General features: G+C 48.1%; 1 protein-coding gene across 4 annotated transcripts in view; it reads right to left on the bottom strand.

The window, feature by feature from the left end:
* Positions 1 to 9,426: 9,426 nt before the first annotated feature.
* Ankrd10 (ankyrin repeat domain 10) overlaps positions 9,427 to 18,251 on the bottom strand; it is a 32,228-nt gene continuing 23,403 nt past the window's right edge. For all 4 annotated transcript variants that reach the window (XM_004663408.3, XM_045146255.1, XM_045146258.1 and 1 more), the window contains 2 exons: positions 14,108 to 14,203; positions 9,427 to 10,902 (listed from right to left, as the gene is read on the bottom strand). In XM_004663408.3, the coding sequence (XP_004663465.1) occupies positions 10,427 to 10,902; positions 14,108 to 14,203 (572 nt within the window). In that variant the 3' untranslated portion in view covers positions 9,427 to 10,426. The remainder of the gene's footprint in view (positions 10,903 to 14,107; positions 14,204 to 18,251) is intronic.

The raw sequence follows: 18,251 nt of genomic DNA, 5'->3' as shown, positions 1-18,251 counted from the left end.
GGATGAGGAGGTGGATGAGTGAGAACAGCCTTTTATATAAAAAGTTTTTTTAAAAAAACTTTGTTTATTTTTATTTATTTGAGAGCGACAGAAAGAGGCAGAGAGAGAGAGACACAGAGAATGGGTGTGCCAGGGCCTCTAGCCACTGCAAACCAACTCCAGATGTATGCGCCCCCTTGTGCATCTGGCTAATGTGGGTTCTGGGGAATCAAGCCTCGAACCAGGATCCTTAGGCTTCACGGGCAAGTGCTTAACCACTAAGCCATCTCTCCAGCCCTTCAATTTGTTTTTTTGTGGGAGAGAGAATTTGCATGCCAGGACCTCTAGCCATTGCAAGTGAACTCCAGACATGTGTGCCACCTTGGGCACGTGTGTCACTTGTGCATCTGGCTTTTGTGGGTTCTGGGGAATCAAACCTGGGTCCTTAGGCTTGGCAGGCAAGTGCCTTAACCAATAAGCCATCCCTCCAGCCCCAATCTTTTATTCATTTGGTTTTTCAAGGCAGGGTCTCACTCTAGCCTAGGCTGACCTGGCACTCTGTAGTCCTAGGCTGGCCTCAAATTCATGGTTATCCTCCTACCTCTGCTCCTGAATGTTGGGATTAGAGTGTGCCACCACGCCTGACTCTTCTGCTTCTTCTTACGAGGTAGGGTCACGCTGTAGTTCTAGTCTCAGGGTGGCCTTGAACTCACAGCAATCCTCCTACCTCTGCTTACCAAATGCTGGGATTAAAGGTGTGCACCACTACCCCCGGCTCTTTTAACTTTTTAAAAATCATTTAATTATTTATTTAGAGGGAAAGAGAGAAAGGACGAGTGCACCAGGGCCTCCACCCACTGCAAATGGAACTCTAAATGCATGTACCACTTTGTGCATCTGGCTTCTGGGGAATTGAACCTGGGTCCTTGGGCTTCACAGGCAAGTGCCTTAGTGGCTAAGCCTTTCCTCCAGCCTCCCTCCTTTGTTTTTGAGTCAGGGTCTCTCACTGAATCCAGAGCTCACTAATTCAGTTTGACCAGCTAGCCAGCAACTCCCCTGCATCTCTCCTGCCTCTGCCTCCCCAGCACTGGGGTTGTAGGCGTGTGACATCATGGCTGGCATTTTAGGGTACTGGGCATCTGAACTCAGGTCCTCACTGCTGCATGGCAAGTGCTTTCCAGATGGAGTCATCTCCCTAGCCTGGCAGGGGTATTTAACCCCTTCCCCACTGACTGCTGACGCCAATATGTAGCCTCCCTTCTGTTCATCTGGATCCCATAGGTGCTTCTTTGGGAAACTACCTGAAACTTCTGCCCCTTCAAGCCTGGAAACCTTGAGGTCTAATTCCTACACATGAGGACACCCTGCTTCCTGCCTGCCTCTGAAAGGAGGGTGTGCACTGGACGTGCATGGAGCTGCCAGGGGCAGAGCTTCCTCGGCCTTCACGATCTGGTATAGTTAAGGTGGAGGGCCCCGTGTGGTTTGGCTTCCGGTTGGGGTCATACCTGGCGTCTCTGGCTGGCACTAGGCTCCACTCCTCACACTCAGTCCACCAGAGGCACACCATCTCCACAGATCTCACTGTGTGCGAGACTGTGCTTGCGCACACACATCTACATCTCAGTCATTTATGTATCTACTCATTGGTACTGCAAAAAACAGTGACACCTATGGACCCAGGCCAGGCCAGCCCGGCCCCACAGGGACATTCCGACTTAGTCCCGCACGTGGGCCTCACACTCCCCTCGCCAGTCAGCCTGGCCGGCACCCAGCATTTCAAAAGTGGGGAGCGCACCCTGTTGTGGAAAGGTAGTGAAGCCGTTGCCAGTCTATCGTTGCCAGGCATGGCGTTTGGGGCACTCCTCGTTCAGGCCACTGGTCACCTGCTGGCAAGGGGCCGTGAGGAATGACTGGGGCTCTCAGCAGGTCCACCCTGCAGTGGGGCAGTGACAGTGGCCAGCGTGAAATGTTAAGTTTTTACCTTCCTCGCTGTGACCAAATACTTGGCGAAAAGCAACTTAAGGGAGGAAGGATAATTCTGGCTTGTGATTTGAGGGAGCGTGGTTTGCCCTGGCACAGAACGGCCGGGGCGGTGTGAAGCAGGGGGTTACGCTGGGGTGCGGCGGGGAAGCCAGCAGACGAATGCTGACTAATCTCTTTTGTCAACTTGACAGGGTTTAGAATCACCATGGAAACAAGTCTCGGCTCCTGTCTGAGAGGGGTTTTTCAGTTGAGGCAGGAGGACCCACTCTGAGAAGATCGCCACCCCACAGGCTGGGCTCAGGGACCCCAACCCACGGGTGCTGCCACCCACATTCAGGGGGAGCCCTCCCTCCTCCACAAAACCCCTCACAGGCAGGCTCAGGGGAGTCTCTGAGGTGACTCCAAATCCAGTCCAGCGAACACTGACCACCACAGGGGGTCTTGTTCCTTGGGCACGTCTGTGAGGGGCAGTCAGGGGGGAACCCAGTGACATTCCCAGTGACTCCCCCAACCCTTCACCCAGTGAACAGGCAACGTGCAAACCTAGCCTTTCTGTGGACACCCTTCTGCCTCGGTCCCCATGCGTCTCCAGATCTCCTGGTCAGGCTGGTGCAGGCATGTTGGAGTGGTCACCAGCTTCCGGTGACCACCTGGCCTCACTTATGCTCCTGTGTCTTTACACATGGGCAAACCTCCTTATCTTTACATTTGTTTATTTTTGGTTTGGTTTTTTTGAGGTAGGGTCTCACTCTAGCCCAGGCTGACCTGATTCACTCAGTAGTCTCAGACTGGCCTAGAACTGACCGCGATCCTCCTGCCTCTGCCTCCTCTGCTGGGATCAAAGGCATGCGCCACCACGCCTGGCTCCTTTTTTAATGTGTGTGCGAGAGAACTGGTATGCCAGGGCCTCCAGTCACCCCAACTGGACTCCAGTCACCCCAACTGGACTCCAGACACATGCGACCCCTTGTGTGCATGTGACACTGTGCTCCTGCATGGAGCTGCTGGTTTCCCTTTAAAACACAAGGGAGGTCCTGATGTTGCAGGAGAGCCTCCGGACTCACCTCCTAATATCCCAACATCCCATGAACTTATTTCCCACTAGTGGCCTTCAAGGGATTCCCCTGGCCTTGCAGGATGCGCTGCAGTGAACACCACACACTCCGTTGTGTGCAGTGACCATTTCTGCGCAGTTTGGACAGTGACAAGTCACTGAACACAGTGTCCCTTTCTAGATGCACCTACCCACGTGCATATGGCCTGCACACCTCGACTTGCCGTGTGCTGCAAGGAAGGTGTTCTTGACAAATTCTACGGAAGTAGAAGCCAGGACAGAGCCTGGAGGAGTCCTGGCTTTAGTCCCACTCATCAGAGATGCCTCATGACCACTTTATGAAGAACTCAGAGGGTGAGCCCGAAGCGGAGCTGGGGGACATGCTCTCTGGCCTCCTACCTCTGCCTCCCTAGTGCTGGGATCAAAGGCATGCACCACCGAGGCCGGCTGCCACACCCCGTTTAAAAGTGAGTGTATCTAATTTTAGCCCGTTTCAGGCGTGGGCCCTCCTACCCTGATGTTCTAGCTGAAAGAATGAGAAAAGTAGGTGTGTTGGCACACGCCTTTAATTCCAGCCCTCGGGAGGCAGAGGCAGTATCGCCATGAATTCGAGGCCACCCTGAGACTACATAGTGAGTTCCAGGTCAGCCTGGGCTAGTGTGAAACCCTCCCTCGAAAAACTAGAAGAAAAAAATGAGAAAGCATGCAGCCCCAATTCTAGAGATGCAGAGTTCAGAGCATAAACAGGCCATTTCCTCTAATTTCAGTCAGACTTGTTGCAAGGATGGCCAAAAATCAGAAATTTCTAAAAAGCAGGCTCAAGCCCTGTCCTTGGGTGAGGGGGAAGGATAGGAGTCTATTGGAAGGCCCCTTGTGATCCAAAGGTTTTTGTTTTTTTAGGTTCATTCATATTTGCATGTATATATCTATTTAAAGCCAGGGAATTATCTTTCTATATAACTGGCAAGTTAAAAAAAAAAAAACACAAAACCTCAGAGGTCACAGGCGCTTGCTTACAAAACCTGCCGGCCTGGGGTTCAGATCACCAGCCACCCATGTAAAGGTGGACAGGTCCTCATTTACCACCAGAGACCCTGGAATGAACACACATGCACAAATGAAACAAACAAAATCCAACACTAAGCCAGAGTGCCAACAGGCCTGCCATGGCTCAGGGAACATCCCAGAAAACGGGGAGGACAGATTTTAAGAGCCAGAGTCAGTAGACACACCTTGAGGCACTGGTTTCCCGCTACTGCACAGGGACTGACTGAACCCTCGTGACCCCAAGGGGACTACTGCGACCCCACTGAGGGGTGATGGGAGCCAAGGCAAAGGGATAAAAGATGTGCGTGTGTGTAGATACACACACATATAAGTTAAAATAATGTAAACCTCCACTATCCATAAAGAACGTTATTTCATGTTTACCAGTCTGTCTTCACAATCAACATAAGGCCTGTCGGCAGGACTGCTCCCGTGGTACTGCGGTTCCTCCTCACCTCTGGTGAGGTCTTGCTCGGGCACAGGCTGGCCTGGAATTCACTCTGTAGTCTCAGGACGGCCTTGAACTCATTGCGATCCTTCTACCTCTGCCTCCTGAGTGCTGGGATTAAAGGCGTGCGCCACCATGCCCAGCTTCAAATCAAATCCTAAATAATGTAACACCATTCTGTCTAGCCAGCCGGCTTGGACTGATGACAGCCATCTTGGTTCTAACCATTATTTTGCTTGCCTAGTGGCCCTAGCACCATTCCAAATCCTACAGGCCAAAGCCATGAAGACAGGCGGCAAGCAGAGCATGGGCATGCTGTCCACCTCACACCAGGCTCTGACCTGCCCGACACAGGCGGTTTTTGAGGAAATCTGGTACATTTTGGTTGGCTCCCATGCCTTTGTCAGCTGAACTCTGCACACTTCCTTCTTCCTTCCAGGAGCCTTCCTGCCTTGGGTGCTGGTTCTCACAGGCAGGACTTACTGGAAACAAAATGTAAACATTGCCCCAATATCCATTTCTTGTTCCCTTCATTCCTCACCGCCACAAAGACATCATTCCTCCGCCATGGAGGTGTGAATGTAGAATGTTCCCCCAGCCTCCTGTGTTTGTGAAGCTTCCTACTTAATCCCAGGCTGGGACAGCCTTGGTGGAGGCATGTCACTGGGGGTGGACATGGAGGTTTAGTCCAGCCCCACCGAAGAGCTCAGCCTTGCTGGTATTTCTGCTGACGTGACAGCCGGCTGCCTGCCTGTGCCATGCTTTTCTTTATGGGGGGGGGGGTATGAGAATGAATGGATGCACCAGGGCCTCCAGCCACTGCAAACAAAAGTCGCGTGTGCCACTTTGTGCATCTGGTTTATGTGGGTACTAGGAATCGAACCTGGGTCCCTGGGCTTTGCAAGCAAGTGCTTAACTGCTAAGCCATCTCTCCAGCTCTGCTATGCCTTTCTTACCATGACGAAACTTCCCCTCAAAACTGAGTTGAAGTAAACCGTTTTCTTCTACAAGCTGCTTCTGGTCTGGTCTGGTGTCTTGTCGCAACAATGGGAAAGTAACTGCTACAACCAGTTTGGGATGTCCCAAGCCTCAGCGTTTTTTTTAATTTAATTTTATTTTTTTTAAATTATTTATTTATTTGTTTGAGAGCGACAGGCACAGAGAAAAGACAGATAGAGGAAGAGAGAGAATGGGCACGCCAGGGCTTCCAGCCTCTGCAAACGAACTCCAGACGCGTGTGCCCCCTTGTGCATCTGGTTAACGTGGGACCTGGGGAACCGAGCCTCGAACCGGGGTCCTTAGGCTTCACAGGGAAGTGCTTAACCGCTAAGCCATCTCTCCAGGCCGCCTCAGCGTTCTTGAAGGGCGCCTCCCAGGCCCAGGCATCATTGGGCAGTAGGTTTCCCTGCAAGGCACCTCCTGTAGGAATTCTTCCAGAGTGGGCAGTAAGCCTTGACTGTCCACCCAGAACCCTTTGTCTCCCCCCTGCATCCGGTGCTAGTCTGGCCACGGGTAGGGCTGCACTAAATACCAACCTTCCCCCACTGCCCACCTGCTCTCTTCTAACCCACCCCAATGCCCACTCAGACCACATCCTGAAATCACTGGAAATTTTGGTAATGCTAATTAAACCCTTGTAGTTTTACCTTCACGGGAGAACTGAGATGGTGTTGAGAGCTTGCTCACATTGGACACTGACTTCCCCAGTGGACAGGTCACATTTGGGTGGTGGCTCGTCACCAGTGCAAGCCTGCACTGATACACGCATTAACAAAGTCCATGCTGCCTTCAGACTTCGATTTCCACCCGTTTCACCTTATCTTTTCTCTCCTTGCTCCTGTGGTTTGGTTAGCAGGTAGTGCCCCTCCTGGCCAAGTGGTGTACTGACCCGTGTCATGTGAACCACGTTTACTGAAAACCCAAGTTTTGTAGTAAGAATGGTGGCCGCCAGGTGCCTACAGTCTGTCTGGATCAGACGGCGCTGTGACTATCATGGGCTCCAGCAGCCCGGCCCACCTGCATACACTCTGCTTCTGCATCCCCGGAAGAAACAGAGCCACCCCAGGCGGGCGTGACTGCGAGCCCGCTGACGTGCGCCGCTGTCCTCTCACCGGAAACCATGCTGCCTCTCCAAGCAGCCTTCTGGTCATTTATTTGCTCCCATGCCAGGTTCCAGTAGGCTTTGAGGTAACATGCTGCTGTCACAAGAACTGTAGTATCTGAGAATGATGAACTGTTTTCTGGGCATCTCTAGAGTGGAATGACCACTCCACTCAGACATGACAGCAAGACTTTTAAGTTGTCCCGAACAGATGTCCACTGAGTATATCTGTACTGTGGGGTTCAGAGCTCTGGTACCGCACTGGGACACATGGCCCCTCTAGCTTGATAGGCCGAAGTTGAGGACAGCACAAGTCTAGAGGTATGGCACCTGGGTGCAGATAGCTGGCTGGCAGTGCCCTTTAGACCCACCACCTGGTCAACCTTCCCTGCAATCAACAGCATGTCTCGTTCGTCTTGCATCCAGCCTCAGATCCACGTGAGGGAACGTGCACTTACCTGGAACCACAGCAGGCTTGCTCATAGGGCAGTTCTCTGGCATAGGGACACATGAGGCGGCTTCTCAGTCAGGTTAACCCATCATCTAGCTGTCTGTGTGCAGAGGGGACAAGGATGGGGTGGGGCAGGGCAGAGCATGCAAAGGGCATCCATTACGGGTACAGGCATCTGTGTGTGTAACCCTCAGAGGGCCTTTCTGCAGCTTCAATCCCATAGCTGTAGTCTGAACCTGGTTCCCCCAGCCTCAGCCCAGGATCCCACCTGGCTGGGATTGTTCACCATGCTCCCTGACCCCTCCACTCTCTGCAGAGAACTCCCAAACCCTTGGGAGGAGAAGCGTCATTGTTGAAGACAGTAGCTGTTTCTCAGACCATGGTAGTTACCTTTGCCAGTGAGCCTGCCATGCCCAGGACACCTGACCTTGAGCCTCCCAGCAACAATTATGTTTCAAAACTTGTATCCAGCTCGACACCTCCCAACCTCTGAGATGAGTGATGTTAAGGTGCTGATGCCAAGCCCTGAAGCTCCAGAACTGAAAGGTCTGCAGAGCTCAGTTAAACAATACTGCCCACACAAATGCAGGAAGCTATATATAAAACTGCGTAGGCTCCAGGGTAAGGACCCGTTTTAGCATCACCAACTACTACCAGGTCGCTGACGCACATTTGGATTCAACATTGCAAATACACACACTTTCGGAAATCACCAAACATCCACAACTAATTGCAAACTACTTGCCTTTCTCAAATATGCATCTGTATGATGCCAGAATCCCAACGAACTTCCAAAAACTTACTTGGGTTTTCTCTGTCCTAGCAATGTTTATGGTTTTCAGTGAGCAGGTCTTCACTATCTTTTGTCAGTTAGAGTCTACATATTTCATAGATGTTTCCAATTGTTCACTACACATAGGGAAGCATGGGAAAAGACTAGGCTCAAACAAATGAGAAGCAGTCCACCATCTGGCTGTTCAGGCTTAGTAAGGTAAGTAACAAGCAAATTTAAGTTTATTTCTAACCAATGTCAAAATGAAAATGAGCCACAATTAAAAAAAATATATATCTAACGGGGGAGGGGGAGAGAGAATGGTAGTGCCAGGGCCTCCTGCCAAACGAACTCCAGATGCATGCGCTACTTTGTGTACGTGGCTTATGTGGGTCCTGGGCAGTCAAACCTGGGTCCTTTGGCTTCTCAGAAAAGTGCCTTAAGATGCCTAAGCCATCTCTCCAGCCCAAGCCAGTTTCTTTTAAAAATATTCTTATTTGGAGAGAGAGAGAGAATGGGAACACTAGGACCTCTGTCCACTGCAAACAAACTCCAGACACGCAACATCGAGGGCATCTGGCTTAAGTGGGCACTGGGGAATCAAACCTAGGTCCTTAGGCTTCGCAGGCAAGCACCTTAGCCACTGGACCATCTCTCCAGCCCCTTTTCTTTCTTTTCCTTCTTTGTTCCTTCCCTTCCCTTTTTCTTTCTTGTTTTTTCAAAGTAGGGTTTCACTTTAGCCCAGGCTGACCTGAAATTCACTCTGTATTCTCAGGGTGTCCTTGAATGCATGGTGATCCTCCTCTCCTACCTCTACCACCTGAATGCTGGACTTAAAGGCACACACCACTCTTTCTTTCGTATTTGAAAAGGAGGGAGAAAATGCATGTGCCAGGGTTTCCAGCCACTGGAAACAAATTCCAGATGCATGCGCCACCTTGTACATCTGCCTTACACGGATACTAAGGAATCAAACCTGGGTTCCTAGGCTTCACAGGCAGGCACCTTAACTAAGCCATCTCTCCAGCCCTACCCCAGTGTATTCTGAAACAAAGCCCAGACACAACTGCCATTACAGCTTTCAAGTATCTCACTAAGTGAGCTTAAAGGACTATAATCCATATTACGCTGCAGGAGATTTACACAACAGCCCTGCTCCCAAGCAGCCATCTTCTGACAGACAATTCCCAGGACTGGTCAGTGTTTCAGTCTTTGTGGAACACCTGAGGGTTTGCCGGTGCTGAATGGCCAGCCTGTCTGTCTGCATCTCCTTCGTCACAGTGGCTTCAGTGGGTGGCTCCTGGCTCTGACCCTGACTGCTGACAGGGACTTCCTAAGTGTGGACCTGAGCTCCAAGGAGAGGCATAAATGGCTGCCTATTCGTGCGGACGGCTCTCCTGCCGTGCTACTCTAACAGTATTCATATTCTTAAAGGACTCATGTTCACCTTGACATGTGCTGGAGCTCAGGGGAAGGCAGCTGGACAACGCAGAGGAGGAAACTGCCGGAGGGAGAGAACTAGAAGGAAATATGAGACAGTGCAAGCACCTCCCTTTCAGCCCCCCACTGAGCAAGCATATGCAGCAACAGATCAGCGGTGTGTTTTTTAATTCAGTTTGTAAAGAACAGTTTAAAAACAAAATGTTAGTATACACTTAGAACAATAGTTTGTTCATTTGACAATATATCTGCACCAACTGTAATTACAAAAATCAGAAAAGTAAGAAATCATTATAATATTTGCACAGTGTAATCACTATTTTGTCTAAACAAAAGCTAATTTCTATAAAACCATAAATGTAATAGTTTTATTCAAAATTCTCTTGGTTAACTGGATACATGTAGCAGTATATATTTTAAAGCAGAAACCTCCAAAAAAACAGTAACAAGAAAGAAAACAGGTCAACATTAATACTTTGACCTCCTACAAATCGTAACTTCTACTACATATAAAGACACCATTACCGTGATTAAAAACTGCAAGCGACCAAGTACAAACATGGAGTGAAAACCCAAGTCGGACCTCCTCCCAGGCGGAACCCTGACCAAGGAAACCAGGGCAGTGTTCTGTGCGTGAAGTCCTAGTCCTCCAGGGGCGGCGTGTCTGCCAACGAAAACCTCTGCCAAACGGCAAGTTGCAAAGTTTCACTGAGCACATGTTAAAAAAGACGTACTTTCCTTTCTACACATCTCTGCAAGAAACCACTGCTAAGGCTGACCCTTGCATAGGATGTGGCTGTGTAGTTATGAATCCTACAGCACAGTAAAGTGAGCCTTTTGAAGTGATGCCACGTGCCACCAGGCACCTCATCTACCACTAATGCTTCTTGATCAACTGTAATTCACAAAAAGAAAAATGGTAATTTCTGGTGACAACAACACAAAAAAATCCAAATCGAGGCTAGGGTCAGACAAGCTTCCAAAGCACACCTTACAAAAAGGACTGCCGTCCCCTGCAGGAACAGGTATGCACTAGGAAGCCCTGTGCGCCGCCAGGAACCTGCCAGAGCTGAAGTGCGCAGAGCAGTCCAGGTCCCGACTCTCCTTCAAGCTGGTGCTGTGGAGCGGGGCGGAGCGGGCAGGCCTCGGTCTCAGGAGCCGTGATGCAGCTGCATGGCGCCCAGGATGGCGCTGTCGTAGCGCTGCTCCACCCGCACGGAGCTCGAGTGCTCAAGCACACTGCTCAGCTCGGGGATGCTTTCCGCAGTGTCCCCAAAGCCGTGGTAGTACCCATAGTGCAAGCTCTCCCCCATGTCCTCTACCCAGGACGGCCTGCTAGCCACGCAGCTACTGGGGCTCCCACTCAGATGCAGAGAGCCACACATCTCAGGGCTGACGCTCGCGGTCTTTTCGGGCTCCTCAGTGCCGTCGGCACAGACGGAAGCCTGGCCGCTCAGAAAGGGCCGTCCTGGAGCTACGCCATCGCTAACTCCATTAGATCCTGCTAAGCACAGGCCATTCCTGCTCTCCATCCCAGTAATCGGGGTCACGCAGGGGAAGTCCAAATGTCCATTGACGACACTTCCATTTGTCAATGTATTCAACACGGAGCTACTGTTTTTCATATCTGCATTAAGAAATATACCTGTCACCAAAGTTCAGACCAGTGGGAGTACAGAAACTATAAAACGCCTCACTGCTGTGACAATTTTAAAAGATATTAGTTTCTGCTGTTGCTACTTTCTCCTAAGCAAAGCAATTGATTTTTCCAGAGTTAAAACACAACACACACAGGTAGGTTTAAAGTCAAACACAACAGGAGCATTTACCCAGTAAGATACGAAAAATGCAATTCATACCAATAGGGAGTCAGGAAAGCTGTCAGTGTCTATTCTCGTTTTCAGACACCTTTCAAAACCAGTTTAAAAAGTCCCCCCCAAAAGATCCATCATAACCAAACATAAAGAACTCTATGGAATTAAAGCATAAAGCCTTTCTAGTGAAGTGATGGCAGGCAGGGCCTAGGTGGGTATGAAAGCAGCACATCGATTGAGGGTCCTCTAACGATGTAGCTGACACCAGAGGACATTTTCACAGCGTCTTTCGCCACGAGTCAGGGTGGCACATACAAGAATGAAGGAACCGATTTTCTGGGGGACGCTCAGATTACACAGGACCTTCACAAATGCTACAAAGACCACCGGCAGAGCAGAACTGGCAGCTAGAGCACAACTGGAAACGCCAGGGACCCTTCCACACTGGGATTAACTACAGTTCTGACAACTTTCTACTGAATCCAGCAGTCAAAATGACTGTGACGGCCAAGCTCTCACTATTTGAGAACCCAACTCACGGTGGAAAAATCTGGGCAGCGTCACTGCATATGTAGACAACTAGGAGGGAGTGTTTTGCAGGCACGCTGGGTTACAGTGTGAGTTATTTCTCTATATACTGGCCTTGGAGAGTCAATATTGATGGTCTAAAATTGCCTCCTCTGTGGAGACACTGAGCTTTATCTTCAGGCCCTCACCTACTAAATGTGAGGCAAGATGCTAAATACATGGAGCTCAGCCCTAGTAGCTTCCAGGAGACACATTAAAGACGTCGACGTGATGAGAGCCCTTGTGGGAGTGCCCAGAAAGGGTCTCCTTTCCACTGCGCCACCTCAACGTCCTGACAGTTTGCCAGCCTTTCCGTGACGGATCTCAGCTATTCAGCAAACGATACCTCTCCCACACTACCTAATCACTTTTTTGAGTGAGGGGCGCGGGACGGGGGGTGGGGTGGGGGGGGGATAGGGGCATAAGTGAAGCAACAATCACAGCTTAATAGCTGTATATCTGTCAGAGGGTAATGGATTCTCCCCCCACAAATAAAACAATAGCTTTCTTCTTTAAATAGCACAAGACTAGAGAACAAATATTTTAAGGACTAAATTTTTTTTTAAAAATGGGACAAGTTATTTTTTCCCAGGTGGGGAGATCTGTGTTTCTGATTTTTTTCCCCCTGGGTGGTCTCTCACAAATATGGTGGCAAGTTTGAGTTTGTGTATTATTTTCTTTCTTCAGTGCCAGGGTAACTTGGTACCTCACTCTGCTCTGAGAAACATAGTAAGCAGAGCATCAGAACAGACCTGAATCTTCACCACAGACCTCACCCTCGCCGGCTCCTTCCTCTCCTTCAACCCACTGGCCAGGCTTTTCTTCCCACCTACTTGCTCACCAGATGACAAAAGCTACCCACAGCCAAAATACTCACTATAGGCAGCAAGAAAGATTCTAAGGGCCACAAAGAGACCCCTGGGTCCTTCCTTCCATGGTCCTGGTAAGAAAGGGAGGCTCTGGGCCAGGTAAGGGGTTCTCAAGTGAGAAACATTCAAAAATGAGAAGACACTATTTCAACAGCCTTTCAAAAATGTATTGTCCCAGATAAAAGTTCTCCCAACAGAAAGAACAGGTTCAAAAATGTGTTTAAAGAGAACAAGCTCTGTGTTCGCTCTCCAGGGATAGAAGCGGCAGTTTCCACAAACTTTCAGTGAGCACTGGATAGCACTTCCCACATGAAAGCACCAAGAACTCTCTAGGGAGTCAAGGTGCTGTTTCTTCAGTCAGTGCTGGAAAATTCTGATGAAAATGCCAGGAGGCCCAACCCAGCTGCTGATGCCTGGGACAAGAGGCTTGAAGGGAAGCCTGCCTGCAAGCTTAGCACAGGCACCCTGGCCACTTCCACCTACCGAACACAGGGCAGTGCCATTATTGTAAAAAGCAGGCTCTGGATTTTGTTCTCATCTTTCATCATGTCAAAGAGCCTCTGCCCATAGGGCAGTATTTTGATTAAATGTACTTCTTACACAAGCTGCCCATGGATGATGATCACCCATTTTACTCACTCACTTGGCAAAAAGGTAACATTACCCATGACAATTGTGCAGCTTCAAGAAAGATAGACACATTTCCTCTTATTTTTATGAACAGAAATGATATTTTCATGTGGGTATGGGAAACAAAACACAGTATTTTATTCCCAAGAAAGAACATTAAAACCTAGTAATGAAACTTGAAGATATATTAACATGTCAAAAAATGGTTAAAATGCCTTTGTGGCCACCTAAATAAAAGAATGGTAGAAAATAGGATAAGCCAATCTGATACATCTTTTTAGACATTCTTTAAATTTTTTAAAAAATTGAAAATAAGTACTACTGTTTTAATATGCTAAGCATTTTAACACATATAACGTACTGTGAAACGTTCAGCATTTTAATAGTCTTAGAATGCCAGACACCAAACCAACCAAGAGTGTAGGTAAAAAAAATCCCATGCTGTCAGGAGTGGGTCACAAGCCAAAGCCACAAGGGTCTCCAGTTGTCAATGCTTACAGTGAACTGTCCATCCCACTGTAGCTACCTTGAAATTAGAAGCAACAGCATGTTGGGCAATTACCACAGGCCCCGTGAGAAAACAAGAACTGCAAACCCCATCAAAAATAAGCGAGGCACACTAAGTGGAAGCTTCAACAAGACGAATGGGAGCGCTTACGCTGCTCACGGCCACTGAGCTCAAGCACCTACCCCCGCATCCACACACGCGCCATGGTATGCAAATCATAGCTTAACAAGTTTTAAAGACACTGGACAACAAAGTGCAAAAAAACTTTGAGAAACTTATGTTAGAAATAGTATGCATACTGATTCTTGCAACGACAAGGGGTCTGCATTGCTGAAACAGTATATATTTCTATTTCTTTGGGTCCAACAGAACCCCTCTCGTGTTGTTTGGTGTCTTCGACCACCGGGCTGTTGTTGCAGCTAACAGGAAACTGTCCACTCCCACCTGAGACAGCAGCAGACTCTCTGTCAACGTGCATTTTGTCAGCGTCATCTTCAGTCTCACCGTTTGCTAGTGGCAGGGTGCAATTCAGGCTTGGAGCTGAGCAGGAAACAAAGACAACTTTAGACTTCTTTGTACACAAGAGATTGGAAACATGCTTTCACCTGCACTCAGTGGTTTAAACTGTCAAAAGAATTCAGAAAAGACCAGGAATGAACTTCACACACTAATGTAAATTACTTTTCTATGATAAAAAAATTTCTTGAGGGAGCTGGAGAGATGGCTTAGCGGTTAAGCGCTTGCCTGTAAAGCCTAAGGACCCCGGTTCAAGGCTCGATTCCCCAGGACCCACATGAGCCAGATGCCCAAGGGGGCGCATGCGTCTGGAGTTCGTTTGCAGTGGCTGGAAGCCCTGGTGCGCCCATTCTCTCCCTCCTCCTCTCTGTCATTCTCAAATAAATAAAAATAAACAAAAATTAAAAACAATTTCTTGAACTGTGCAATTTGAACTGAAAGTTATGAATTCCAGATAACTTTGCTAGACTTGATGGCAAAAATTCCATCTCGACTATTCTTTGGTGAATATACATTATACAATCCAGAAACAATTCTAAACGTTTTTTAAAAATCTCTGCCAGATGGGCTGGAGAGATGGCTTAGCGGTTAAGCGCTTGCCTATGAAGCCTAAGGACCCCGGTTCGAGGCTCGGTTCCCTAGGTCCCACGTTAGCCAGATGCAAAAGGGGGGCGCACGCGTCTGGAGTTCGTTTGCAGAGGCTGGAAGCCCTGGCGCGCCCATCCTCTCTCTCTCCCTCTATCTGTCTTTCTCTCTGTGTCTGTCGCTCTCAAATAAATAAAAATTAAAAAAAAAAAAAATCTCTGCCAGAGCCGGGTGTGGTGGCGCACGCCTTTAATCCCAGCACTCGGGAGGCAGAGGTAGGAGGATCACTGTGAGTTCGAGGCCACCCTGAGATGACAGAGTTAATTCCAGGTCAGCCTGGACCAGAGTGAGACCCTACCTCGAAAAACCCAAACAATAAATAAATTAAAAAAAAAAATCTCTGCCAGTTTTTTTTTGAAAGCGTGCACAGACAATCCTCAACATAAAACCATCAAAGTAATCTACATTAAAAAAAAAAAATCACTGATTTCACTAAGTAACAATAACTGACAGGCAGAACTCAGAACAAGCCTGTCCACACAACCCCCTCCCCAGATCAGAGGAGCAAAACACAGGAAGCTGTAAACATACAATAAAAGTTCCAAGAAATTTGCAGCCAGTGGTGTGCCGCGCTGACGAGCCTGCCACTGTGTCTCATCACCCTTCCTCCAGGTCCGCACACTACAGCCCTGCTCTAAGCCTCACATACATGCCCTTCAGCAGGTGGCTTCTAATTTTAAAAATAGGAATTTTCCTTAAACCAAAAAGGACCGATATAACATCTGTAGCCAAGTCTGGTCTAGAGCTCATTTCAACTCATCTACCTCCAGCCTCTTGGGTGGTGGAAAAATACTAACAAGGCACAACAGTATGTATGAAAATTCTATAGCAAAACCCTTTTATTTTAATTTTTAAATTTTTATTAACATTTTCCATGATTATAAAAAAATATCCCATGGTAATTCCCTCCCTTCCTCCCCCTGACACTTTCCCCTTTGAAATTCCATTCTCCATCATATTACCTCCCCATCTCAATCATTGTACTTACATATATACAATATCAACCTATTAAGTACCCTCCTCCCTTCCTTTCTCTTCCCTTTATGTCTCCTTTTTAACTTACTGGCCTCAGCTACTAAGCATTTTCATTCTCACGCAGAAGCCCAATCATCTGTAGCTAGGATCCACATATGAGAGAGAACATGTGGCGCTTGGCTTTCTGGGCCTGGGTTACCTCACTTAGTATAATCCTTTCCAGATCCATCCATTTTTCTGCAAATTTCATAACTTCATTTTTCTTTACCGCTGAGTAGAACTCCATTGTATAAATGTGCCACATCTTCATTATCCACTCATCAGTTGAGGGACATCTAGGCTGGTTCCATTTCCCAGCTATTATAAATTGAGCAGCAATAAACATGGTTGAGCACGTACTTCTAAGGAAATGAGATTAAGTCCTTTGGATATATGCCTGGGAGTGGTATAGCTGGGTCATATGACAAAACCCATTTTTTATGAGCGAACTAAAAGAACTATCCCACAACAACTTCCAAAGACTCTTAAATTCACGATATGGCTAGAGATACCATGCCTAGGTAACTCCCCACTAATGCCTGGGCTGCTTCCCATCACAAATATATTCCAAATCCTCATTAAGCTCATCTAGGGGCTAGAGGAGTGGCTTAGTGGTTAAAGTGCTTGCCTGTGAAGGCTAAGGACTCAGGTTTGATTCTCCAGTATTCATGTAAACCAGATGTTTTGCATATAAAGCTCATCTTGTTGGAATTTCAGGGTTTTTTTTTTTTTCCTTCTTCCAAGGTAGGATCTCACTGTAACCCAAGCTGACCTGGAATTCACAATGGAGTCTCAGGGTGGCCTTGAACTCACAGCAATCCTCCAACCTCTGCCTCTTGAGTGCTGAGATTAAAGGCATGCGCTACCATGCCCGGCCAGGTTGTGTGTTTTTTTTTTTTTAAAGTATTATTTATTTACAAGGAGACAGGCAGTGAGAGAATGAGAATGGGTGCAATAGGTAGGGCCTCTAGCCACTGCATGCACCACTTTGCACATCTGGAGTCGAACCCAGGTCACTAGGCTTTGCAGACATGTGCCTTAACTGTTGAGACATCTCTCCAGCCAGGCATTTCAGGTTTTTAAGTAAGTACCTAGACTTAGTTCTGGGCCAAAGATACAAAGTTACAAGTAACTTATGGCACAAAATATTTAACATAAGAAGTGAACTTTGTAGTTTTAACTAGGGCTAATTTTAGGAGCACCCAAGCTATTTTCAATTATGTATTATCAATCTAAGATTATTCCCCAAAGACACCAATGTGCAGAAATAGAACCAAAGATGCCCAAGGAATGACCAGGCATTGACGTACATGGCAACAAAAGAACCAGAAAAGCAATGTTTGTGTGGTGGGGGAAACAGCTGACATCTGCACAGGTCCAAGGCCACATGCTTGGACACCACAGCCACCCAGTCACCTACAGCTTTTCTTGACCCCTTCACAGGTCCTAAGGCAGCAGGCAGGGCTCTACCTCACTACCAACCTGGCACTCACTTAGCGAGTCAGTGGCAGACAGGACAGCTTATAAAACAGCAGCTGGGGGAGGCGGCGGGGCCAAACCCCTAGGAGTGCAGGCGACACTCCCTCTCCTTTCGGAGTTCTGCAGCACTGAGACCAGGCCCTGGAGGACAGTAATGCCAAGGCCACCCCTCCCCACAACCTACTGTCTGCAAACATACAGACCTGTTGGGGACAATCAACCACAGCTTAGTACATATATCCTTTATGCCTCAATGTGACTGGTGTAATTTCTTACCTCTGAAAAGATTAAAAAAAAAAAAATCACACCTGAAGAGCAGGTGTAGAGGCACTGGCTTGTAATCCTAGCACTTGGGAGGCAGAGGCAGGAGGATCATGAGTTTGAGGCTAGCTGGGTTACACAGTGAAACTGTCTCAGAAAATAACATGAAAGATACTCCCCTGCAATGGCCTTTTTCTTTTCACTAAGCCTAAAATTCACAGCAGTTCCCAGGTGAATGAAAGAAGCCATGTGCCAGTCAGGAACACAGAGAAAGACAGTTCCCTCACCTCAAACACTGGGAATAACCAGAAACAATCAAAGCGCAGAACTTGTACCCAAGACTGGGGTTGGCTGCACTGTGAGACTTGGGGACAGTTAGTTATGCCACCAGGAAGCACAGCCCAGCATCGGAGGCTTAGAGTATTCTACCTAAGAGCCTCTCAACCTGGTTTAGTAGGTGTGGAAGGAGGAAGGGAAAGGTTGTCTGTTGTCTTTTAGTAAGGAATACTCCAATGTGGGAAGCATACCAACAGATATCCTAGCATCTTTCTCCAATTCTCTACTATGACTCCCCAAAGACAGCAACGTTCAGAACGAGAACCAAAGATGCCTATAATCTGCTGTCCCAGAAACTTGGCCAACAAGGTTTTACACCCATTTCCTCATCCTGCCG

Source organism: Jaculus jaculus, chromosome 3 (genome assembly GCF_020740685.1).
Source record: "Jaculus jaculus isolate mJacJac1 chromosome 3, mJacJac1.mat.Y.cur, whole genome shotgun sequence".
Classification (NCBI taxonomy): Eukaryota; Metazoa; Chordata; class Mammalia; order Rodentia; family Dipodidae; genus Jaculus; species Jaculus jaculus.
Note: the sequence above shows the minus strand (reverse complement) of the source record. Positions and strands in the feature narration are given on the sequence as shown.